The following is a 21,490-nucleotide window of genomic DNA, read 5'->3' as shown; positions in this document are numbered from 1 at the left end:
GCAAAAATTGTTACTACGAGTTATTATAATTCTGTTATTATAATCAAAACTAGTTACAAAATAAATTAAGAAATATATATATATATATATATATATATATATATATATATATATAAAAGTATTAATAAAAAAACATCGATTTATTTAAATAATAATTATAATGTCTTTTTTATATATGTATATATTTAATAAAATATATATTCCCAATTTTTTTTTATTACAAAACAATTATTCTTGTTTTATCTATTATATGCCAGTTCAAACTATTAAATATAATGCTTTTAATAAATATAAATTTTAATGCAAAACAATCTTATTCTTTTCTTATCTCAAATGCCAGTTCAAACTATTCAATATAATGCTTTGATAAACATAAATTTTATTGCGAAACTATCTTATTCCTGTCTTATCTATTATGTATGTATATATGAATTAGCATAACAAAAATAAGATTGTTTACCAATAAAAAATATTGAGAATATATATCGAAGATTTTATTTTACATATATAAGAATCAATTATTATTAATATAAACAATATGACATTGCTTACAGAGTAGTCTTTGCATGTTGTATAAATTTTTAAAATTCGATTTAAATTCCGACATTATTTCTTTATTTCTTCCTTCAAAAATCTTTTTATTTAATGCAATAAAAAAATCAATATATAAGATCAAATATTTTAAGTTTTTATTAGAAGATATATATGTGCGTATATAAACATATCTAGAATTTGAAATATTCTATATTAAATTTGCGAATATCAAATCATCTTCTCTCTCTCCGAACAATATTGGATCTCTGAGAATATTTACACAAGTGGGTTCTCTATGCTCAGAGGACCGTCTCGCGTGCCGGGTTGAAAGTAGAATAGAAAACTTATATTACTTTTGCTCCCCCTAACACTCTCGACGTATATGAAGTAAGAAAATTCGCAAGACAATGTATATTTCTTGAAAAACTTTCTTTCGAAAAGACATTACAAATTCATTGATACTAAATATAAATTGAGAAAATCTTCAAAAAAAAATATTCGCGTTTAGCCCGAATATAATCTACATGAAACATATTTAGAAAAAAACTATTTGATCTCTAAAATATAAACTCAAGACTTATCAAAAACTTTACAGATAATTATCGGATATATTAAACGCCTTTCTCAATTTGTATATCAATATTCGCAAAGTTAGAAAAAAATAGTTTTTATATAATGCATGATCTTTCTAAATAATATATAGAATTATAAAATCCAAGATACATATACATACGCACATATTAAATATTGTAAATAATTCTAATGCAATAAAAATGAAAATGCGTGTTTTCAAACGGTAGAGAGCAAAACATTTATCAAAAAAAATGTTTAAAACTCATTTTCGAATATAGTTTAAAAACGTTAAAATAATGAGTTAAATTTCTTTTTATTAATTAAAAAAACTTTTATTTTAACGTTAATGTTATACAAATATTTATTTAACGCTTATTAAATATTTATTTTATTAATATATTTCATCTCAATAAAGTATTAATAAAATAAATATATTAATATTACATTAACATTAAAATATAATATTTTTTAAATTAATAAAAAGAGACTTGTAACCAATTTAATTATTTTAACGTTTTTTAAATATATTTAAAAATGAGTTTTAAACATTTTTTGCTACTTGGAGAATCGCATAAACTTTCATTGCAGTTTTAATGCGCTATATACCTTATAATTATAACGAACGATTCCTCGGGGGCGTCTCGTGCTTATTAAAATGTGTAGCCCAAACACTTTAATAATTCAAGCACTTCCTTGGCTGCAATCATGGTAGTAATTCTCTTTCGCGAACTCCAGTTATCTAAAAACAGATTTTAATGTTTCAGAAATTGTTTTCTATACATATATATAGATGTAACACATACACGCGCAATTCAGGAATTTCACGAGAACCTTTAGCAAGGATTATTTTAATGTGCTTTTATTACATTAAATTATATATATGTACCTGTTTATATCCTCGGGGATCCGTGAGATTCTTTGACGTTCTTGCAGATGCACATATATACGGGAAACACGTGCAAACTAAAGGCGAAACAAAGAGAAGAGCAAGACTATAAGATCAATATAAGGGATGTTAGTTCGGTAACTGCCTTCCTGACTTCTCTCCATCTCTTTCTCTCTCTCTCGCTCCTTCTCCGTGTATAACACCACAGAGAATTTCTCCAGCCTCCGTCTTCTGTAATTACATTATTGTCGTATATCGGCGCAGGGAATCAACGTTGTCCTATTGTCTGCAAGTGACAGCAAGGTTTAACTTCGAGTCTGGATTAATAGTAAATCCGCGAGCTATCTTACGACTCCGAATTTACAGTCTCGTATATCGCGAGAATTACTCCGAAATTGAATTAAGCTCTCTATCTCTTTTTCTCTCTCTCCACAGTTTTAATTTAATTATGAGTAAACAAATATAATATATTTCTAAATAATTACAAATTATAATATATAATTATAATATTTCTAAATAATTACAAATTTATGACAAAATTCAAATTCTGCAACTTGTTTCGTGATATAGAGAGAGAGAGAGAGAGAGAGAGAGATAGATAAAGAATTATGTACACGCTAAATTTTTGCATTTATAGCTTTCTACTGAAAAAATTCTAATCCCAGCATGCACGAATTGAATGATCTGTCGATTATATCACACGTCAGATGAAAGTTTCATTATCTTCGGATGTATGCTTGAAAATTAATTAATTTTTATGTTGAGAATTACATTTGAGCTCTTACCTCGCTATCGTTGTTTCAAGAAATGGCGAGTGCCGTGGTGTCGATCGATGCAGGATCGATATCGATATATCGTACCATTTCGAGATCGATTACTAGTTCCGAGAGGTCGCTATAAAGATAACCATGAAATTACGCTTTAAAAAATGCAACGATAATATAAAATGAAAAATTATAAATCTATGTATAAATACGATGATTTTACATAATCACAAAGATTATAACTCGATAATAACAAAATTGTTGGCTATTTTCTCAATATTCTCTTCGAATATACAAGACGAAAAATAAACGATGTAGTCCGAATAAAAAATTCTTCGACGAAGAAATATTTACAATCGTATAATTATAATTAATTATTAGGTTGTCAGGAAAGTCTGACGTATTTTCTCTATGCTTTTTATGTTTTTATGGTTCTTTTACTTATATATAGTTAATTATTGTATTATATTCCGAAAAATATATATAACCTAATACAGTTGAACGAAAGAGATATAAAACATATATCAAAATCATTTCATAACAATTATCTCAAATATAAATATAGGTCTTCGCAAGCGCGTTATGCAAAAAGAGAATTTTAATTAATATATACATAATTAGATTATATATATATAACCTGTAATATATACATACGTGTATTCGGGGCAGATGTAGAATATGTGAATGCCGCGAAATACAAAATAAGGGTCAACTCGCGATATAATGGACCAATCGCACGCACGCGTTCGGCGCATGCGCGCGATTGGTCGATCGTGTTGTGACGATTATGACGGGTGACAGATCACTGACAGCTGATGCTGATACCAGCTGACACGGGGATAAATAAAGTGGGAGTCGCTTTGTTTGAACGTAAACGTCGAAAGTCAAAATGTCATGTTTTCGATGACGAAGTTCTTCCTAGATAAAATTTTAATTACGCATCATTTTTGAGATTGTCACTTTCTCGTTCGTCTGTAGGATAGAGACACGTATTACATATTTGATCCACAGGTATAGTGACCTTGACATAATATATAATAAATAATTATAGAATTTAAATTTAAACGCTTGATTTTTAATTTGTCAAGCTCTTTGTTCTAATATCTGCATAATCATAATCGTTACCTGACATCAGTATGTCTGTTATTTTTTCTCAGTTCTACATATATAAACAAGATGCTTTATCCATACATCACGTTTGTGATCCTGTCGTTTATCTCCACTGTGTTTGGTGGACCATTGAATGTGATACATTATCAGCCGGAAGCTGTTCATCTTTCCTATGGTGGTAAGTTTTAATTTATGCTAGTACATATATATAAAACTATCCAATTGTCTCTTTACAATAAGAAGAAATTGTAATCTAAAACAAATGTTATGATTAATTCTTTAAATACTAATAAGATAGTTCTCTATCTACGCAAGTAATGATGAAAAAGATCATTGATACATGTATTTTCTGTGTATAATTTTCAGATAACATTCATGATATCATTGTCACCTGGAGCACAAGGAGTGATACGGAAGAGTCAATAGTAGAATATGGTATAGGTGGATTTATTTTGCGAGCTGAAGGAAATTCTACTCTCTTTATCGATGGCGGTGTGAAAAAACAGAAACAGTACATCCACAGAGTGTGGCTAAAAGATTTAACGCCAAACAGCAAATATAGTAAGATGAATATTGCGTGTTTTACTATTCATTACTAATTAAAGTTATGGTACGACGCTAAAATAATAATAAATTTTTACCGTTTGCCATCAGTATATCACTGTGGTAGTCGCTATGGATGGTCAAGTATGTTTTATATAAAAACCGCGCCTGAGGATTCCACAGATTGGTCACCGCAAATAGTTATTTTTGGGGATATGGGTAATGAGAATGCTCAGAGTTTATCACGTCTGCAAGATGAGACGCAACGTGGTTTATACGACGCTGCTATTCATGTTGGTGATTTTGCTTATGACATGCATAGCGACAATGCACGCGTAGGTGATGAATTTATGCGACAAATTGAATCTGTGGCTGCTTTTATGCCATACATGACGGTACCTGGAAATCACGAAGAGAAATATAATTTTAGTAATTATAGGTATATAATTTTTGAATGATTCCACACAACTTAGTTGCCGATATTTTATTGAATACTTGCAAAAAATTTAATTCTATTTTAACCATTTTTTCTAGAGCCCGATTCACTATGCCAGGTAACTCGGAAGGCTTGTGGTATAGCTTTAATGTAGGTCCTGTACATTTTGTAGCTATAGAAACTGAAGCTTATTACTTCATGAATTATGGTATAAAACAAATGATTAAACAATACGAATGGTTGGAGAAAGATCTGCGAGAAGCAAATAAACCTGAAGCAAGGTATGTGATTATCAATTAAAATTAGACTATTAATGATTAACAAAAAAATGTGTGATTACAGAGCTAAACGACCATGGATAGTAACATTTGGACATAGACCAATGTATTGCAGCAATGCAAATGCAGACGATTGCACGAATCATCAAAGCCTGATTAGAGTCGGATTGCCATTTTTAACATGGTTCGGACTGGAGGATCTGTTTTTCAAATATAAAGTGGATTTGGAAATCTGGGCACACGAACACAGTTACGAAAGATTGTGGCCCATGTACAACTTTCAAGTAATTGTCCAACCAATCATATTATTTATATATATTTTGAGGGAAAAATTCGCGCGCTCACAATTAGTAATAATGAAAAATTATAATTATATGTTATAGGTGTATAATGGTAGTTATGAAGAGCCATATAAAAATTACAAAGCACCTGTGCATATAATTACTGGATCAGCTGGTTGTAAAGAGGGCCGAGAGAAATTTGTTCCCGATCGACCAGCCTGGTCCGCATATCGTAGCTCGGATTATGGATACACAAGAATGAAGGCGTACAATAAGACTCACATGTATCTAGAACAGGTATTCCAAGAATAAATCTTGAATTAACGCTTTTCTTTGTAACAACATTATAAAACCTTTTCTATGTTGCAAATAATAGGTGTCCGATGATAAAGAAGGTGCTGTTCTAGACAGGGTTTGGCTCGTGAAAGAGAATGTTTTACCACAGTACGTAGAAGTTTTTCCTTAGAATAATATAAATGCCATTTAATTAGCGCCATGTGATAAAATAGAAAACACAATCAAGAATATATAAAAAATTTGTCAAGCAATATTGTTAGTAAGATTTTTCCTTCACTTTGACTATATGTATAATTTTATACAATTATAATTCAAATTTTAGTACATATTTTACGTAGGCTGGATAATACGATGGTCGAAATGTATACATGAACAAATATTAGCGTGATTTGCATATGAATAAGTAAAAAATTAGCAAATGCAAAAAACGTACAATATAATCCTTTAATTGTTAAAATATAAATATATATATATATATGTATGTATATATATATAATTATTATATAGTATATAATGTAGTATTAATAATATATAGTATTAGTGTATAAGATTTCGTATCCATCTAGCTCTCATAATTAATTAATATTCAATGATACATAAAGGTATAAAATAACAAATAGCCTTGACTGTTCATTCAATCATTTCGATTTTTAAAATTCGTTATAATTAGACATGTGTGAGTTTCTCGAAGTTTTACATATCACATATTTTGCAACTTTATTTCGGATAGAACTCATTCGAGCTATTATGTTCGGATCGCTCTTATAATTGTGTGATAAACATATTTTCAATCTAAGTAAATTTTTAAACCTGTAGCTTTTGTGTATATATTATATTGTGTATATATACTTAAGTGATTAAGTCCCGACAGGTAATAATAAATAATAGGATAATTGTACACATGGTTATGTGGTTATTTTATATTTCATATTTGCATTCGAATGTAATACATTATTTGCACTAGAGAATAATCGTTCACTAGGCACTTTGATCACAATTATGCACAATTTCTTTTGTGCCAATAGCTTTTAAGTCTAGCAACGATTTCAGATTTTGATGACACGAGTAAAGAAGAGTAAAGATTTACATATTTTGTCACCTCCATTAAAAAATTATTTTTACATAACAATCATATTTGAAAACGATCTTTTGAGATTATAAAAAAATCGCGATTTTTTTTAACAAGGATAGAAACGTATATTTATATATAAAACATTACTTTCTATTATGAATATTGATGTCTAAATTTTTGTGGGTTAAAAACATCTTACTCAATGAAGATAGATAAACTGAATATAATATATTGAAAAGCATTACTTTAGAATTCCCATTTCTCCAGATTCTAATTGTAAGCTACATTGAACAACTATGGAATTGAATGTCTATTATGCTTAAGCTTTAAGCTCATAATATAAGCTCATGATCCAATAATTAGAATATCCAATTGCAGCAATGTAATAGAGAATTAATTTTCAAACATGTTTTCTATTTATACACAGCACATGTATATATTCTAATAAGTTAATGTATTTTAATATCTCGGAAATTTTATCTCACATATAGAGAGGATAGAAAACAGAAAAGCAGAAAATACTTAAGCTACAAGTTTTTTTCAAACAATCCTCCTATCATTCCGAGCAATATTCCAAAAATAGTCGAACATTTGTTTCAAATAAGTGCTCCGAACTCTATACAGTTCGTAATTTTTCGAATACTCGCACATCTCCAATTATTACCAGTTGTAATAATGACGATCCTTATAAGGCTAAAAAAGTGACCGCAAATTTATACAATAATTCAATTAAAGCTGATATTTTTTTTACTACAATTCTACTTTCGCAATGGACAAACCATTTTTTTCTTTTGCACCTGGCTTCTTGCCAGCTGGTTTTTTTTTTTTTTTTTTACTTTTTTTTTTTTTTTTTACTTTGGCATCTGCCGTAACAGTCATCTACTGAATTAAAAAAATATCAGGAACTGTCCTTCCATAAATAAGATAATAAACAGTGATAATAAACTTGGAAAGTGTCAAGTGTAGCTTTTGTTAAACAAAGATTTGTTTTACTAACGATTATCGCACATTCCTTGACGACAAGAAAATTATTCAATATTCACAATATGTCTCTCAAGGAGTTTGAATTAACTCGATTCAATTAAGAACGTAATTTATAATCCCTGTCATATTCCTTTATACGCAGCAAATATTAATCTTACTATATCTCGTCCTAATCTTATAGTATACATTTTGCCATATACAATTTTAGTGATTAATAATTATGTGTATAGGTGTTATATGCGAGCGCACACTTATACGCATAAATCTAATTTGCCATTGGAGATATGTAACAATCTCTTAAGATGCGTAAAAAAAGCATCATAAAGAAAGATAATTTTATTGATTTGCCTATCATCGGGAAAGTTTTAAGCTTTGCAGACAATTGTCAAGATACATATTGTAATTGAATGTTTTTTGCTCGAGGTTTTTTTCATGCATTAATAAACCACACATCTTGTTATATTAATTAAGCAAGACACTTGACACTGTCAGTGATTAATAGAGACAATGGAAGAAGTTGCTGCGGAATGACTTTCTTGGTACGAAAATTGCGGAAAATGTTCTTGTTCTTCTGCTATAGAATTTAAACCTCCTCCACTACCTAAACAGCCCTGATCCGGGGGCGTAAGTTCAACACTTTCGCCGGTAAATTCACTATCAAAATATCGAGTGTCAATATCTGAAGTCACTTGCGGCTTAAAAGGTGGAGGAATCTTCTTCTGGACAAGATCCGTCCAATTGATACACGAGAAAAATGCGTGATTCATGATGTCTTTCGCATCATTGGGTCCGCCACCTAATCTTCTACTTGGATCCTTTATTAACAAACCTATAAAAATAATTGAAAAATAAATCCTCTCATATTGAACCGCCATCATTATGTTTATTAGAGTGATACTCACCACCAAGCATATCTCTTGCTTCATTACTAATCGTCCTAGGAAACCTTACTTCTTCCAATAAAATAAGCGTAAATAGCTTTTCATGATCTTTGTTATAAAAAGGTAATCGACCACACATCATTTCATACATGACTACACCCACACCCCACCAATCTACGGCTCGTCCATAATCATTATCTTCGAGTACTTCTGGTGCCAAATATTCTGGTGTTCCACAAAATGTCTTTGTTGTCCTTCCTATAAATACATATCTAATTAATTATATAAAATTAATTATATATAATTAATTATATATATTAAAGTTTACACACTCACACATGATTTATACATGTTATACACTTATACCGTACATGTGTATACATATATAGGTATATATGTATATACATTTGATTATTTTTACTCTAGCTTTTAAAAATATAATACAAACCATATGTAATGTCTTCTTTACACAAACCAAAATCAGCAATTTTTATATGCCCGTCTTTGTCCAAGAGAAGATTTTCCAATTTGAGATCACGGTATATAATACCTTGCGAGTGTAAATAACCCAGGGCCGATATAATTTCTGCGCCGTAAAATCGAGTACGATCTTCGCCAAATACTCGTGACCGACTTAAATGAAAAAATAACTCGCCGCCATTTACATACTCCATAACAAAACACAATCTATCTGCCGTTTGAAAACTGTATTTTAAAGACTGAAAATTAGAAAAAATATGTTAATTATATTAAATACAGATCTTAAATTATAACATTGTAAATATATAATAATATCTGTATGTAAGTACATTACTAAATGTTATTTATTAATAATAATAAATAACATTTGTTATTTATTAATAATTTGGTACTTATTAATAATTTGTTATTTATTCATAATAATAAATAACATTTAGTAATATATGTAAATACATACGCGTTTAGTGACATCTTGTACAATAAACTTACAATTAAAAAGGGATGATTAGTAGTGCGTAATACTCTGTTTTCGGTAAGTGTGTGCGCCACTTCATCTTTACGAATAATAACTTCCTTTCTTAAAATTTTAATAGCATATAAATGTCCCGTCGCTTTCTCTCTACAAAGAATTACTTTTCCAAAAGTCCCTTTTCCCAAAACTTTTAAAAATTCAAAATTTTCAAGTGTCTGGAACAAATAAAAAGAAAATTTATAAATCAGAGTTATTTAAAAATTTCAATGTACACAGATACATATATATGTGTATATGAAGTACTCATATATTCAGAAATGTAATTCCTAAAACTTGATAAGATAATTTATATCAATAAGCAAGATTTTATAAGTTATAATTTCCTTTTGAAAGACAAATTAATAAATCAAAATTATTTGTAAATTTCTTCTGACACAAATACACATATACATATATATAGAGCGCTCATATTCAGAAATGTATTTCCTAAAACTGATAAGATAATTTATATCAATAAACAAGCTTCCATAACTTACTACTTTCTTTTTGCCAGTGCTTTTACTACTTGAAGTTCCTTGGACACTGAATTTTGCTGATAATTCATCAATACTACCACCGTCTATGTCTGTAGATACAACACCTAAAGAGCTACAAGAATCAGACCTAGCACCTACTGACGATTCCATATCAACATCTTCCGAAGAGGAAGATTGTTGCATTTGGGATTGTTCATGCTGCTGATTTTCTTCATTTGCTAACCTATCTGCTACATATCTGCAAGAAAAATATAAGGAAAGAAGTTGTATGAATATTGCATACGCTATATTTTGAAGCTCAACAGATTATTTATCAAAATCATACCTGATCGCTGCTACCCAGTCTTCTCTTTCTTGTTCCGACTCTACATGAAATGTCCTTTCAATTACAGTCGTCCATTGCAGGCCTCTTATAACAAATGTGTATGGTTTAGGTCTATCCACTGACATTATTTGGCATCCACGTACTGTAAAATTATTCAATGGCTGCGTAGATGTTTGCGCAGCCATCTGCGGATCAGGTTTCACCTTGAACCCGACCAATGTACCATCGTCCCTCAAGACAAAATATCTTGATCTCCAATTTTTTATGTGTTCACCTACCAAACAAAAATCATCTCATATTTTCTTCATGATTTCAAATAGCTTCTAATTAAACATTTAATAAATTCTTCAATCTCCAGATTTTTTTTCATTATTCTACACTTCCGTTCAAGACTCATAAATTCCATCTTTACCGGAATCAATAAAAAATATCTAATTAATATGTTTAATATAGATACTAAAATAAAAGAAGATTATTATTGCACAAGAATTTGGCGCAAAATATGACTAGATAGAAAAAAAAAGGCAACAACCACAATGGAAAAATCAAGACTCTCACTTTTTTTTCAATATTCTGTACTTCCATTCAAGACTATCATTCATAAATTCCATCTTTATCGGAGCCAATATATAACATTTCTAATTAATATGTTTAAAATAGAAGCTAAAATAAGAGAAGATTATTATTGCACAAAAATGTGGCGTAAAAAATACTAGGTAAAAAAAAGGCAACAATCATACAGAAAAACAAAGAATCTCAGCAAAGCCATTGCAAGGGCCTAAAATAAAAGTCGACGTCCCCAGGACAAGATTATCGTCGACGTCGATACATACGAGCTCCACCACGTGTCCGTGACACTTATCCCGCGCGCGTGACATGACATACGTCGGGGAGAGAAAAATACAACACGCGACAATCACGAGACGCGCGTCCCCCGGAGTAAACATTGCGCAAGACGTAAATATTATGATCCCGTTACGAGGAGGGGGGCAAAGAGAGAGAGGAAGGGGGAATAAAGGGGGGCCCCTTAGTACCTCGTTTTTGGAGCCAGCCCTCCTTGACGATGCGCTGACCGCTGCCGCCCCCGGTGCCGCCTCCGCTGACGCTGCCGCTTCCGCTGCCATTGCCGCTGACGACTCCGACATTGACACCGACCCCGACACCGACTCCGCCGCCACTTCCGCCGCCGCCGCCGCTTCCGCCGCCGCTAAGACCGCCGCCGCCGCCACCGGACGCTGCGACGTTCATCGCCGCGTCCCCCATCACTCTCTCGTCTTGGCGCACTCGTCGAGATCCCGCGGATGCCCCAGGTTCCGCGTCGCGCCTGGAGCCTCACGAAAATAATCGCGGATAACACGCAGTTGCGGGAGTGGTGCGCATATACAAACTTGAGTAATCATAGATACGCGTGTGGCAGGTAATGCATATGTACACACACAAGTGATCGTCGACGTGATCACGCTGAACCCGACCGAGGGAGACGTCAGAGAGCGGCGGCGCCACTGTCGCCCCGAGGCTCCCTTCGAGTCGCGTTTCCATGTCGCGATGCATTTTTTTTTTTTTTTTTTTTTTTTTTTATTTCGTTTACAAACTCTCACTAGATTTAGTGACTTTGTTGAAAATATATTTTTTATTAACAAAATATTATAAAATAATTGATAAAAATAATTAATAAAATATTTATCACAAATTTAATTTTTTGACAGCTGATAGAAGAGCTTGTTTTTTTAAAGTCAATATTTTTGGATCTAAAACACGAAGGATTTTTTTATCGCATAATCTAAAACGATTATTATAAGATTTACAAACTCATTAGATATAGTGACTTTATTGAAAATATATTTTTTATTAACAAAATATTATATAAATATTAATAAAATAATTGATAAAAATAATTAATAAAATATTTATTACAAATTTAATTTTTTGACAGCTGATTTTTGACAGCTGATAGAAGAGCTTGCTTTTTTAAAGTCAATATTTTTGGATCTAAAACACGAAGGATTTTTTTATTGCATAATCTAAAACGATTATTATAAGATTTACAAACTCACTAGATATAGTGACTTTATTGAAAATATATTTTTTATTAACAAAATATTATAAAATATAATTGATAAAAATAATTAATAAAATATTTATTACAAATTTAATTTTTTGACAGCTGATTTTTGACAGCTGATTTTTGACAGCTGATAGAAGAGCTTGCTTTTTTAAAGTCAATATTTTTGGATCTAAAACACGAAGGATTTTTTTATTGCACAATCTAAAACGATTATTATAAGATTTACAAACTCACTAGATATAGTGACTTTATTGAAAATATATTTTTTATTAACAAAATAGTATAAAATAATTGATAAAAATAATTAATAAAATATTTATTACAAATTTAATTTTTTGACAGCTGATAGAAGAGCTTGCTTTTTTATAGTCAATATTTTTGGATCTAAAACACGAAGGATTTTTTTATTGCACAATCTAAAACGATTATTATAATAAAATTTAATTAAAACGCGCAATCAAATCGATCAAAACAATTAAATGCGCAGCTATCACCTGTCACCTTCCTCTCACCTCCGCGTCACATTCCATTCTCCCTCTCCGCCACGGTACCCCCACTCCTCCCCCTCTCGCGCTATCCTCACTCCACCCCCACCACTCATCATCTGCGCGTCGCGCTGCGCACCGCATTTCACAGCTGCTGCGTCATACCAACCCGACTGTCGCCTGTCACGTGAACGAAAGTCACTATGTTATTTTTTTCTAGACGCTTCTTCATCAGACGTGTCGTATCTAGATATTCGTAACTTCGTGACTCATTAGTTTAATTATTTCGCTTTTATATGAATTAATTTATATCTGAATTAATGTTAAAATATTGTAAATGAATTATTTTATATTACTTCTAATATACATATATTTAATTTTTTGTAGCAGACATTTTGATTTATGTGGGAATTAGATATATAAATGGACTGTCTTTCATTTACATCTCTTTCTTCTCTTTCTACTATATAGATGACAGATGACAGATGAGTGGAGCTGCGTTCGGAAATGACACTCTGGCACGTCGGAGTGTCATTCTATCTTTGTTCAACTTTCTGCAAGTAACAAAGATAGAATGACACTCCGCTGTGTCAGATGTAATTTCTGAACGCAGTCTGGGAGAGAAAGAAAGAGACACAACACGTGTAAAAAGAGAGGAGGTTGAATGTTTGTACCTTGGACGATAAAGTGTCAAATTATTCAATTTGCAATACATTTATACCAAATTATATATATTTCGAGATTTAATCACTGCGCATTTATTTTATTTTAGAAAAAAATGGTTATGACGTGTTGTTTATGTTCGAAAGAGTGCGTCCCCTTTAATCCACAACGATCATTTCACAGGTTATAAACATACATATATATAATGAGAAAAATAATATAATAAAAGTTAATATTGATAATTTTATGGAAGAATATTTTTTATATCCTAATATCTATGGATGTAATTAGAATAATGAGAAATGATAATCAAAGATTTGACCAATTATAAAATATGATAAGAATCATTATTGAGATAGTCTATAAGAGATTTAATTAATTAATTTTCTTTATCTTTGTTAAGTATTTTTTAATAATATAAAATTTAATATAAAGTTTAATATTATAAAATTTTTCTAAATTTATCATTTTATGTTACTTATTTTATATTTATCATTTTATATTACCTCTTCTATATTCTTAACAACTGTTATAAGATGTAACATAAAATGATAAATATAGAATAAGTAACATAAAATGATAAATTTAGAAAAATTTTATAATATTAAATTAACATATTTTCTCTTATCCTATAGGATACCAACAGATGAACGAATGAGGTATAAATGGTATAGCATCATTGGCCGTACCGTCTCTCACAAATGGGCCAGAGTTTGCAGTGATCATTTCACGGAGCATGATTTTCATGAAATGAGCGCACATTCAAAAGTCAGAAGATTAAAGAATACTGCTTTTCCTACTGTTTGCATCAGACAAAACAAGTAGAGAGAAGAATTTTTCATTAAAAATAATAATTAAGATTATAATGATGTAATAATTATTTGAAACATTTGCTTTTAGACAAGATGAAAAGGGAGAATCATCTTTCCAAGAGGCTAATATAAATGTTTCCGAAATTGCATCTCAAGATGATTCCGAAATTGTATCTCAAAATGATTCCGGAATTGAACTTCAAATTGCAAAGGATGTAATTTATTGTGAAGCAGAAAGTTTTGAAGAAGATAATACAAACAGTGATGTTGAATGTAAAGAAAGGTGAGCAAACACAAGTAATATTTTCTAATGTTATTTTCTAAATATAATAATTTTTATTTATAAATAATGATTTTTTCTGTAGCAAAAATGTGGAAGAATCATCGCCCATTTTTAATGTAACTGAAAATTTAGTTAATGTAGCTCTAGATTCAGAAAGAAAAATAAATACTATATTAATTAATAATCAGAAAGGAGAGGATGTTGGTGATAACTTTATGAACAAAAATGGCATAAGTAAAAAAAGGTAAGAGAAAAAAAACAGTTTTATTATTTTATATCTTACAAATATTATAAATAAACTTGTTTTTTTTCTAGGAAATTGCTGTTACCTAATTTAGAAAATTCTAAACTTAGGAAGATTTTTGTACGTATGTCCAGATATAATATAGAATGCTTTAGAAAAATAGATTTTTCTTCGGATAAAAAATGGTTAGCGTTTAGAAGATATGTTGCCTATAACAGACATCAAATTAAAAATTTAACACAACATAACAGACGTTTGCAAAAAAAAATATACGTGCTTCAGGATATGTTGGAGGAATTAGTTAGATAAAATAATTAGATAAAATTAATTATATAAAATATAGGAAAATTTATATATTAGGATATGTATTGTATATTGTAATATACAATATACAATATACAATATATATATATATATATATATATAAATATATATAAATATAGGAAAATTTATATATTAGGATATATATTGTATATTGGTATATATTGATATATATTGTATATTGTAATATACAATATATGTATTGTACATATATGACTTGGTAACATTGAATATTAAAATTTGCTTTTAATTATATTTTTAATTATTTTAATTATATTAATTTTATTATTTTCGTTAAAATAATTTATAAATAATATTATGGATACGTTATAATAAAGTGAAAATAAAAAGAACTATATAAAAATCAATCTTCATTTACTCTCTTGACGTTTAATTTAATATATATTTGTGAGAGCGAGGGAAAATCTCGCGCATGCGTAGTAGCGCAAGTGTCAGCTGTTTGACCTTTGACCCTCATTCGTGTATATATTTAAATGCAACATGAGGTACAGTTAGACCCCTCATAAAAAAGTATAATAGAAAAATGTAATTAACATTAGAAAATAAATAATATAATAATTTCTTTACCTATATTTTTGATTTATAATATTAATTTTTTTTTTGCCATGCATTTTTTTTGTCCAATCTACAGATTTGGCAAATTTTTATATACATATATAATATAGCATTTACTATATTTTATTGTTGTAAATGATAATGCAAAATTGCATAATTTATTAGTTACAGATCTGTCGAGGTCAGTGACTTGTGATGTATCTGTACATACATCTTTCTACCTACACAAATAACTTGTCTGGTGTGTGTGGTACATGTTTAATGTGATATTTACTGGCCACGTTACTCATATAAATATTTGTGTACTAAATGAGACCTGACATGTTTGTACAGTGCTCGTTATACTAGTGCTCTGTCACATTGTTGTCCTGTTATTCACATAAATTTTATACACTTTTTATACTTGCTTGCCTTCAAAATTAATTCGCATATTGAATGACAAAATGTTTGTCTTAACTCGAAACAAATTCCAAAAAATTATGGTAAATTTATTATTTGACATATGTGTTATATATATATATATATATTTAATATTTAATTTTTAAGATTTAACATATTTTTATATTTACTTTTATTTCCTCTTTCTCTGTTATGTTTATTACAGATAAAACGTGGAGGAATTGTGCTAACACAACGATTAGCTAGGTATTAATGTTTTGTTTTTATATTTCTAGCAATAAAGAATGTGTTTTTCAAATGTTATTTTTATAGTTTGAAAACTTACTATTAATTAATCACAACTGTATGAAATTAGTTATTATACAACTAGTGTCATATATAAATGTAATGACTATAAATTAACGATTTTGTAAAATATCAAATTTGAAGAATTATACAATTTATTTTATATAAGCATATAAATATTAATGTGTTCTCGTTTATTTCAGGAGTACTGTGTCATCATATGATATCTCTGAATACCAATATCTGCAAGTTAGTAAAGTTCCAACGCTACATTTTCAAGCTTCTTTACCACGATTACCAATACCAAAGCTTGAAGATACATGTAAGAGATATTTGAATGCGCAGAAACCTCTATTGAATGAGAAGGAATTGCAAAACACATCAGCCTGCATCTCGAAATTTCTTGCCAATGAGGGGCAAAGTTTGCAGAAACAGCTGATCCATATTAATAATGAAAACTCACATACTAGTTACATTAGTGAACCATGGTTTGATATGTATTTACGAGATCGCAAGCCTTTACCTATCAATTACAATCCTTTCTTAGTTTACAGTCCAGAATCCGATCCAAAATATGATACACAATTGGTAAAGGCGACAAATCTCGTTGTGTCATCATTGAGATTCTTGAAGTCTCTCAAAAATAACATTTTAGAACCAGAAGTATTTCATATGAAGCCTGAAAAATCGGATACTGAACTGTTTCGCAATGTCACAAGATTGATTCCACCTCGCTTTAGCTGGTACGGTGCTTACTTGTTTAAGGTAATGACAAATTATAAATTTTATTTGTGAAATATTATTGAAAAAGAGATAATTATATACAGAGTAATTAACAAGAAAATTTTTTATTATAGGCTTTTCCATTGGATATGTCACAATATAAAAATCTGTTTAATACAACTAGAATACCAGGATTAGAGAAGGATGTAATCTTCCATGATTCTTCAGCAAAGCACTTGGTTGTATTAAGGAGAGGTCATTTTTACGCGTTTGATGTTTTAGATTCAAATGATTTCATTCGTAGTCCTAAAGAGATAGCTGCATGTTTAAAGGCGATTTTGGAAGATGATAGGCCACCAAATAAACATCCTGTAGGAGTTCTTACGACATCAGAAAGGGATCAGTGGGCACAAGCACGTTCACATTTAGTCGAAACAGGGAATCGAGAAATTCTTAAGAAAATTGATTCAGCTGTATTTGCAATGATCTTGGATGACGAAGTTATTGGTACTGATCATAACAAGCTACTTAGAACATATTTACATGCAGATGGTACCAATCGATGGTTCGACAAGTCGTTTTCTCTTATTGTTTCTAAGGACGGTTGCAGTGGAATCAATTTTGAACATTCATGGGGTGATGGTGTTGCGGTACTCAGGTACTTCCAGGTGAATATACTAGACATTATCCTAGTTTTAGATATATTTATGTAATTATAATAAGCTTTTGAAGATTTCAAGATATAAAAAAATCTTTCTTATTTTTTAGGATGTGAAGGCTGATATATCTAAGAATCCTAAGTTTCATCCTAATGAAGTAAATGAACTTACGCAAGAAAGTGCAAATATTGAGAGACTACAATTTTCTATAGATGCAGAGAGCGAAAATATTATTAATCAACAAAAAGCGAAATATCAAGATTGGATCAATCGACTGTGCATTGACTATACAATATATGAAGAGTTTGGCAAAAATCAGTGTAAGAAGCTCAGAGTAAGTCCAGATGCCGTGATGCAGCTAGCATTCCAGTTGGCATTGTACATTCTAGAAAACAAAGTGGTACCGACTTATGAATCTTGCAGCACAGCTGCATATAAACACGGCAGAACAGAAACTATCAGACCTTGTACATTAGAGACTAAAAAAATCTGCATTGCTATGACTCGACAACAAACTGAACTGTCTAAATCAGATTTAAAAAATATGATACTTGATTGTAGTAAAGCTCACAATGTGCTTACTAAAGAAGCTGTAATGGGTAATTAATTTGATTATTAAACAAATTTCAAATAAATAATTCAAAAAATAAAGAAAATGGTACATAGATTTGACAATATTTCTTATTTTACAGGCCAAGGATTTGATAGACATTTATTTGTCTTAAAAAAAATTTCAGAAAAATCTGGTTCTACTAAGCCAGTCATTTTTCAAGATCCAGCTTACGACGCTTTAAATCACAATATATTATCTACATCCACTTTATCAAGTCCAGTTGTAATAGCTGGTGGATTTGGACCAGTAGTAGCTGATGGTTATGGAATAGGGTAAGCTATTCATATTGTATTATTGAAAATGTCAACTATTTATATTCTATTCTTCTTGAAATATATTGTGGTTTAAATATAGAATTAATGAATATTTTTTTTAGATATATGATCCAGGATGAACGATTAGGTACTGTTGTGACAAGTTATGAAGGCAATCGTAATGCCACTAAATATGTACAAACATTGGAACATGCATTCAAGAAGATCCATGACGTTCTATCCAAATAAGTTATCACTGTATATTATAGCCAGATATATTTAGATATATTTTTTCCGAAATCATTGATACTATATAATTACGATATACATTATACAGATATATTATACATTTACACAAAAAAAATGTTTACAATCATGTTAACTTATATCAGAGGTATCACACATTTCTCTATTTTTGTCAAAATCTTAAAAACAGTAATGAGTTACCTCTGATAATAAGAAACTGTTATATACAATTGTTGAGAATAAATATTTTTAATATTTTTATACATAATTGATATTTTTATGCTAATTTTTATAATCAACCAACAATTTTTCTAATGATTAACTAGTAATTAGATATATGATTATATATATGTATAAGTATATATGTGATAGGTAAAATTATTATGGATATTATTTTACATTATTCTATTACGTTACTCATGTAAACAAGAAAATATGTACATTGACTTATGTAAAAGTGAATGTTATAACATATTCAGAATGTGAAACAAAAAATTATATTGTTTTCTAATATTGATAAACATTCATGTTTATAATTTCTACTTAATCTGTCATTTTTCTGTTTCAATAGAAATGGAAATACATGTTTAAAACAATATAGACAATAAAGTACAACATTCATAATTATAAATTAGTATGAATGTTAAATTAGAGCTCCATGAAAATTGCACAAATGGAATTATATAGATACACAGTAATTCATATATTGGTATCTAGAAATTTCTTATCATTTCATAACGATTTTATAGATGCAGTCATTATAATCTTTCACTGACTAAATATGGAATGAAACGTTATGATCTCTTATAATTTATACTTTGTCACCCATTTTCACTTTGGAAGTCTGAAAAAAGAAAATTATTTGATGAGTAACTTGTATAAAGAAGATATAAAATAATACATAATTTTAAATATATTTATATTAACTTACCATATAAATACCGACAATTAAACCGAAAAGTCCAATAGCAGATCCAAAAATCTCAACTATAAGAATCTTCACAAAAAGAGCGGAATTTGCTGCATCGGCTAGAGCTGCGCCGGAACCTACAATGCCAACTGCTATGCCACAGAAAAGATTGACCAAACCAACGGAGAGACCAGCACCAAACATTAAGTATCCAGCCAACCAGTTCTGATTCTTAAGCTCTTCGTTTGCCATAGCCTCAGTGTAAGTGAATTTTTCAAGCATTCCAGACAAAACAATGGCAGTAATCAGGCCATAGATAGCTACAGCCTCGCAAAAGATCACGGAAATCAAATTCTTTGTCTTGATCCTAGGTGCTTTTACACCTCCACCGACAATAGATACTCCTGTCGTATGAATACCTCTAGAAAGATGAATATTATGATAAATAATTTGATGCTACTTCAAGTGTTAGTGGATTATAAATGTATTATCAAACTTACAACGCTGCACCTACTACAGACAAAGCTACTGACAAGCCTATACCTAGTGTAGACCACATGTATGGGGAAGTATTCGACAAGAACCTGATCAGAAAAATAAATATTATATTTAATATCTTGCCGTGCCAACAATCCAATAATATAAGTAACTAATATATAAAGTATATAAATATATGATTATACATACCATGCAATACTAATTTGCTCTCCTTTTCCAGTAAATACATAATACAAAACTGTAACATAAAATATATATAATCCAGTGTTAATTCAGTAAAATAAATAAGATTTGATGTAAGAGGAAGTTGACAGCAGACATACTATATAATTAGTAAAATATTGATTTTGATTCGACACTTTTTTACGAGTTTATCGCGCATATCTATTTTTTAATATAATATTAATAATTTTAACACAATATAACTTATTTTTAATATAAATACACATATAATAAAACCATACCTAAAATAAGAATCGTGATCGAGGAGGTGACTGCAAATGTGCTACCCAAAATATATCTCATATTCGCCATTGTAACACTTTTATTCAATTACAAATTATATCTAAAGTCCTGTCAATTTACGGTCGACACTCGTCAATTTACGGGCGCGACAATTTTCTCCGACAAATCTTTTAATTTCTGCATCCGAGACACCGAAAGGAAATCTCACCTATCGCTATCATGTGACGACTGCTGGCGATGAGTTGTGTTCAAAAATATTACTCAATGGGTGGAGCATCGAATCTACCAATAGAAACGAAGAAATCCGTTTACTCTGATTGGCCGATCAAACGTCACTCTACCTGACAAGCAAGATTTTCGAACGCCCTTAAAAAGCGCGCGAAATTTGATAGATACCCGAGAATTCTTTTGACGTTTCATTTAATGAGATATTGATATTATGAGAAATATTCGACGAGGCAACAATTGTAAATTTATCGCACAACTTAGATTATTTTTAGCTCTGCAAAAAATGTGTATGAAAGTTTCGTATGTAAT

At 30.0% G+C, this 21,490-nt stretch overlaps 5 protein-coding genes and 1 long non-coding RNA gene across 9 annotated transcripts; 3 read left to right on the top strand and 3 right to left on the bottom strand.

Annotated features, from left to right (window-relative positions):
- Window positions 1–1,482: 1,482 nt before the first annotated feature.
- Window positions 1,483–3,788, bottom strand: LOC114937483 (uncharacterized). Of its 2 annotated transcripts, none has more exons than XR_003820894.2 (4): window positions 3,412–3,788; window positions 2,779–2,887; window positions 1,994–2,279; window positions 1,483–1,846 (listed from the first exon to the last, which is right to left on the bottom strand). It is a non-coding gene; the product is annotated as an uncharacterized LOC114937483 (long non-coding RNA). The 2 variants fall into 2 exon arrangements; XR_003820895.2 differs by having other exon boundaries at window positions 1,994–2,224; window positions 3,412–3,785.
- LOC114937482 (acid phosphatase type 7) lies at window positions 3,540–6,600 on the top strand. The gene is made up of 8 exons (XM_029310944.2): window positions 3,540–3,768; window positions 3,915–4,045; window positions 4,234–4,428; window positions 4,522–4,849; window positions 4,945–5,127; window positions 5,189–5,408; window positions 5,508–5,702; window positions 5,782–6,600. The coding sequence occupies exons 2-8, from the start codon at window positions 3,934–3,936 to the stop codon at window positions 5,869–5,871; spliced, it is 1,323 nt and encodes a 440-aa protein (XP_029166777.1). The 5' UTR covers window positions 3,540–3,768; window positions 3,915–3,933; the 3' UTR covers window positions 5,872–6,600.
- Window positions 6,601–6,607: 7 nt separating this feature from the next.
- On the bottom strand, window positions 6,608–11,979 carry Akt (AKT serine/threonine protein kinase). 2 transcript variants are annotated; one of them, XM_085485129.1, is made up of 8 exons: window positions 11,193–11,363; window positions 11,011–11,115; window positions 10,453–10,726; window positions 10,128–10,365; window positions 9,609–9,806; window positions 9,088–9,358; window positions 8,661–8,897; window positions 6,608–8,587 (listed from the first exon to the last, which is right to left on the bottom strand). In XM_085485129.1, exons 3-8 carry the CDS (start codon window positions 10,635–10,637, stop codon window positions 8,247–8,249), a joined length of 1,470 nt encoding a protein of 489 aa, XP_085341255.1. In that variant the 5' UTR covers window positions 10,638–10,726; window positions 11,011–11,115; window positions 11,193–11,363; the 3' UTR covers window positions 6,608–8,246. The 2 variants fall into 2 exon arrangements, with proteins under 2 accessions (XP_085341255.1, XP_029166775.1); XM_029310942.2 differs by lacking the exons at window positions 11,011–11,115; window positions 11,193–11,363 and adding an exon at window positions 11,487–11,979.
- A 1,471-nt stretch (window positions 11,980–13,450) lies between these two features.
- LOC114937475 (uncharacterized) lies at window positions 13,451–15,385 on the top strand. The gene is made up of 6 exons (XM_029310933.2): window positions 13,451–13,668; window positions 13,775–13,848; window positions 14,301–14,486; window positions 14,566–14,760; window positions 14,843–15,004; window positions 15,076–15,385. Exons 2-6 carry the CDS (start codon window positions 13,781–13,783, stop codon window positions 15,311–15,313), a joined length of 849 nt encoding a protein of 282 aa, XP_029166766.2. The 5' UTR covers window positions 13,451–13,668; window positions 13,775–13,780; the 3' UTR covers window positions 15,314–15,385.
- Window positions 15,386–15,811: 426 nt separating this feature from the next.
- Window positions 15,812–19,348, top strand: CPT2 (Carnitine palmitoyltransferase 2). 2 transcript variants are annotated; one of them, XM_029311019.1, is made up of 8 exons: window positions 15,812–15,831; window positions 16,067–16,082; window positions 16,506–16,546; window positions 16,789–17,350; window positions 17,443–17,976; window positions 18,077–18,566; window positions 18,660–18,852; window positions 18,957–19,348. In XM_029311019.1, exons 1-8 carry the CDS (start codon window positions 15,827–15,829, stop codon window positions 19,081–19,083), a joined length of 1,968 nt encoding a protein of 655 aa, XP_029166852.1. In that variant the 5' UTR covers window positions 15,812–15,826; the 3' UTR covers window positions 19,084–19,348. The 2 variants fall into 2 exon arrangements, with proteins under 2 accessions (XP_029166852.1, XP_029166851.1); XM_029311018.2 differs by lacking the exons at window positions 15,812–15,831; window positions 16,067–16,082 and adding an exon at window positions 16,089–16,383.
- On the bottom strand, window positions 17,578–21,200 carry LOC114937523 (Vacuolar H[+] ATPase PPA1 subunit 1). Its single transcript, XM_029311020.2, has 5 exons — window positions 20,953–21,200; window positions 20,678–20,726; window positions 20,491–20,574; window positions 20,012–20,411; window positions 17,578–19,924 (listed from the first exon to the last, which is right to left on the bottom strand). Exons 1-5 carry the CDS (start codon window positions 21,020–21,022, stop codon window positions 19,892–19,894), a joined length of 636 nt encoding a protein of 211 aa, XP_029166853.1. The 5' UTR covers window positions 21,023–21,200; the 3' UTR covers window positions 17,578–19,891.
- Window positions 21,201–21,490: the final 290 nt, after the last annotated feature.

The sequence above is a fragment of the Nylanderia fulva genome, unplaced genomic scaffold, assembly GCF_048542155.1.
Source record: "Nylanderia fulva isolate GAGA-0341 unplaced genomic scaffold, ASM4854215v1 Scaffold34, whole genome shotgun sequence".
In the NCBI taxonomy this organism is placed as follows: Eukaryota; Metazoa; Arthropoda; class Insecta; order Hymenoptera; family Formicidae; genus Nylanderia; species Nylanderia fulva.
The sequence above is the reverse complement of the archived record's forward strand: the minus strand, read 5'-3'. Positions and strand labels throughout refer to the sequence as shown.

Bases quoted from the DNA above. Each gene is read 5' to 3' on its own strand.
- CPT2 (XM_029311018.2), top strand. From the start codon at position 16,345: ATGTTTGTCTTAACTCGAAACAAATTCCAAAAAATTATG. The intron at 17,977-18,076 runs GTGAATATACTA...CTTATTTTTTAG, and splicing joins CGGTACTCAGGTACTTCCAG to GATGTGAAGGCTGATATATC. The intron at 18,567-18,659 runs GTAATTAATTTG...CTTATTTTACAG, and splicing joins TACTAAAGAAGCTGTAATGG to GCCAAGGATTTGATAGACAT.
- Akt (XM_029310942.2), bottom strand. From the start codon at position 11,715: ATGGGGGACGCGGCGATGAACGTCGCAGCGTCCGGTGGCGGCGGCGGC. The intron at 10,727-11,486 runs GTACTAAGGGGC...TTTGTTTGGTAG, and splicing joins GGGCTGGCTCCAAAAACGAG to GTGAACACATAAAAAATTGG. The intron at 8,588-8,660 runs GTGAGTATCACT...TTATTTTTATAG, and splicing joins AGCAAGAGATATGCTTGGTG to GTTTGTTAATAAAGGATCCA.
- LOC114937475 (XM_029310933.2), top strand. From the start codon at position 13,781: ATGGTTATGACGTGTTGTTTATGTTCGAAAGAGTGCGTCCCCTTTAAT. The intron at 13,849-14,300 runs GTTATAAACATA...CTTATCCTATAG, and splicing joins CCACAACGATCATTTCACAG to GATACCAACAGATGAACGAA. The intron at 15,005-15,075 runs GTAAGAGAAAAA...TTTTTTTTCTAG, and splicing joins AATGGCATAAGTAAAAAAAG to GAAATTGCTGTTACCTAATT.
- LOC114937523 (XM_029311020.2), bottom strand. From the start codon at position 21,022: ATGGCGAATATGAGATATATTTTGGGTAGCACATTTGCAGTCACCTCC. The intron at 20,412-20,490 runs GTAAGTTTGATA...TCATCTTTCTAG, and splicing joins TCTGTAGTAGGTGCAGCGTT to AGGTATTCATACGACAGGAG. The intron at 19,925-20,011 runs GTAAGTTAATAT...TTCTTTTTTCAG, and splicing joins TAATTGTCGGTATTTATATG to ACTTCCAAAGTGAAAATGGG.
- LOC114937482 (XM_029310944.2), top strand. From the start codon at position 3,934: ATGCTTTATCCATACATCACGTTTGTGATCCTGTCGTTTATCTCCACT. The intron at 4,850-4,944 runs GTATATAATTTT...CATTTTTTCTAG, and splicing joins TATAATTTTAGTAATTATAG to AGCCCGATTCACTATGCCAG. The intron at 5,409-5,507 runs GTAATTGTCCAA...TATATGTTATAG, and splicing joins GGCCCATGTACAACTTTCAA to GTGTATAATGGTAGTTATGA.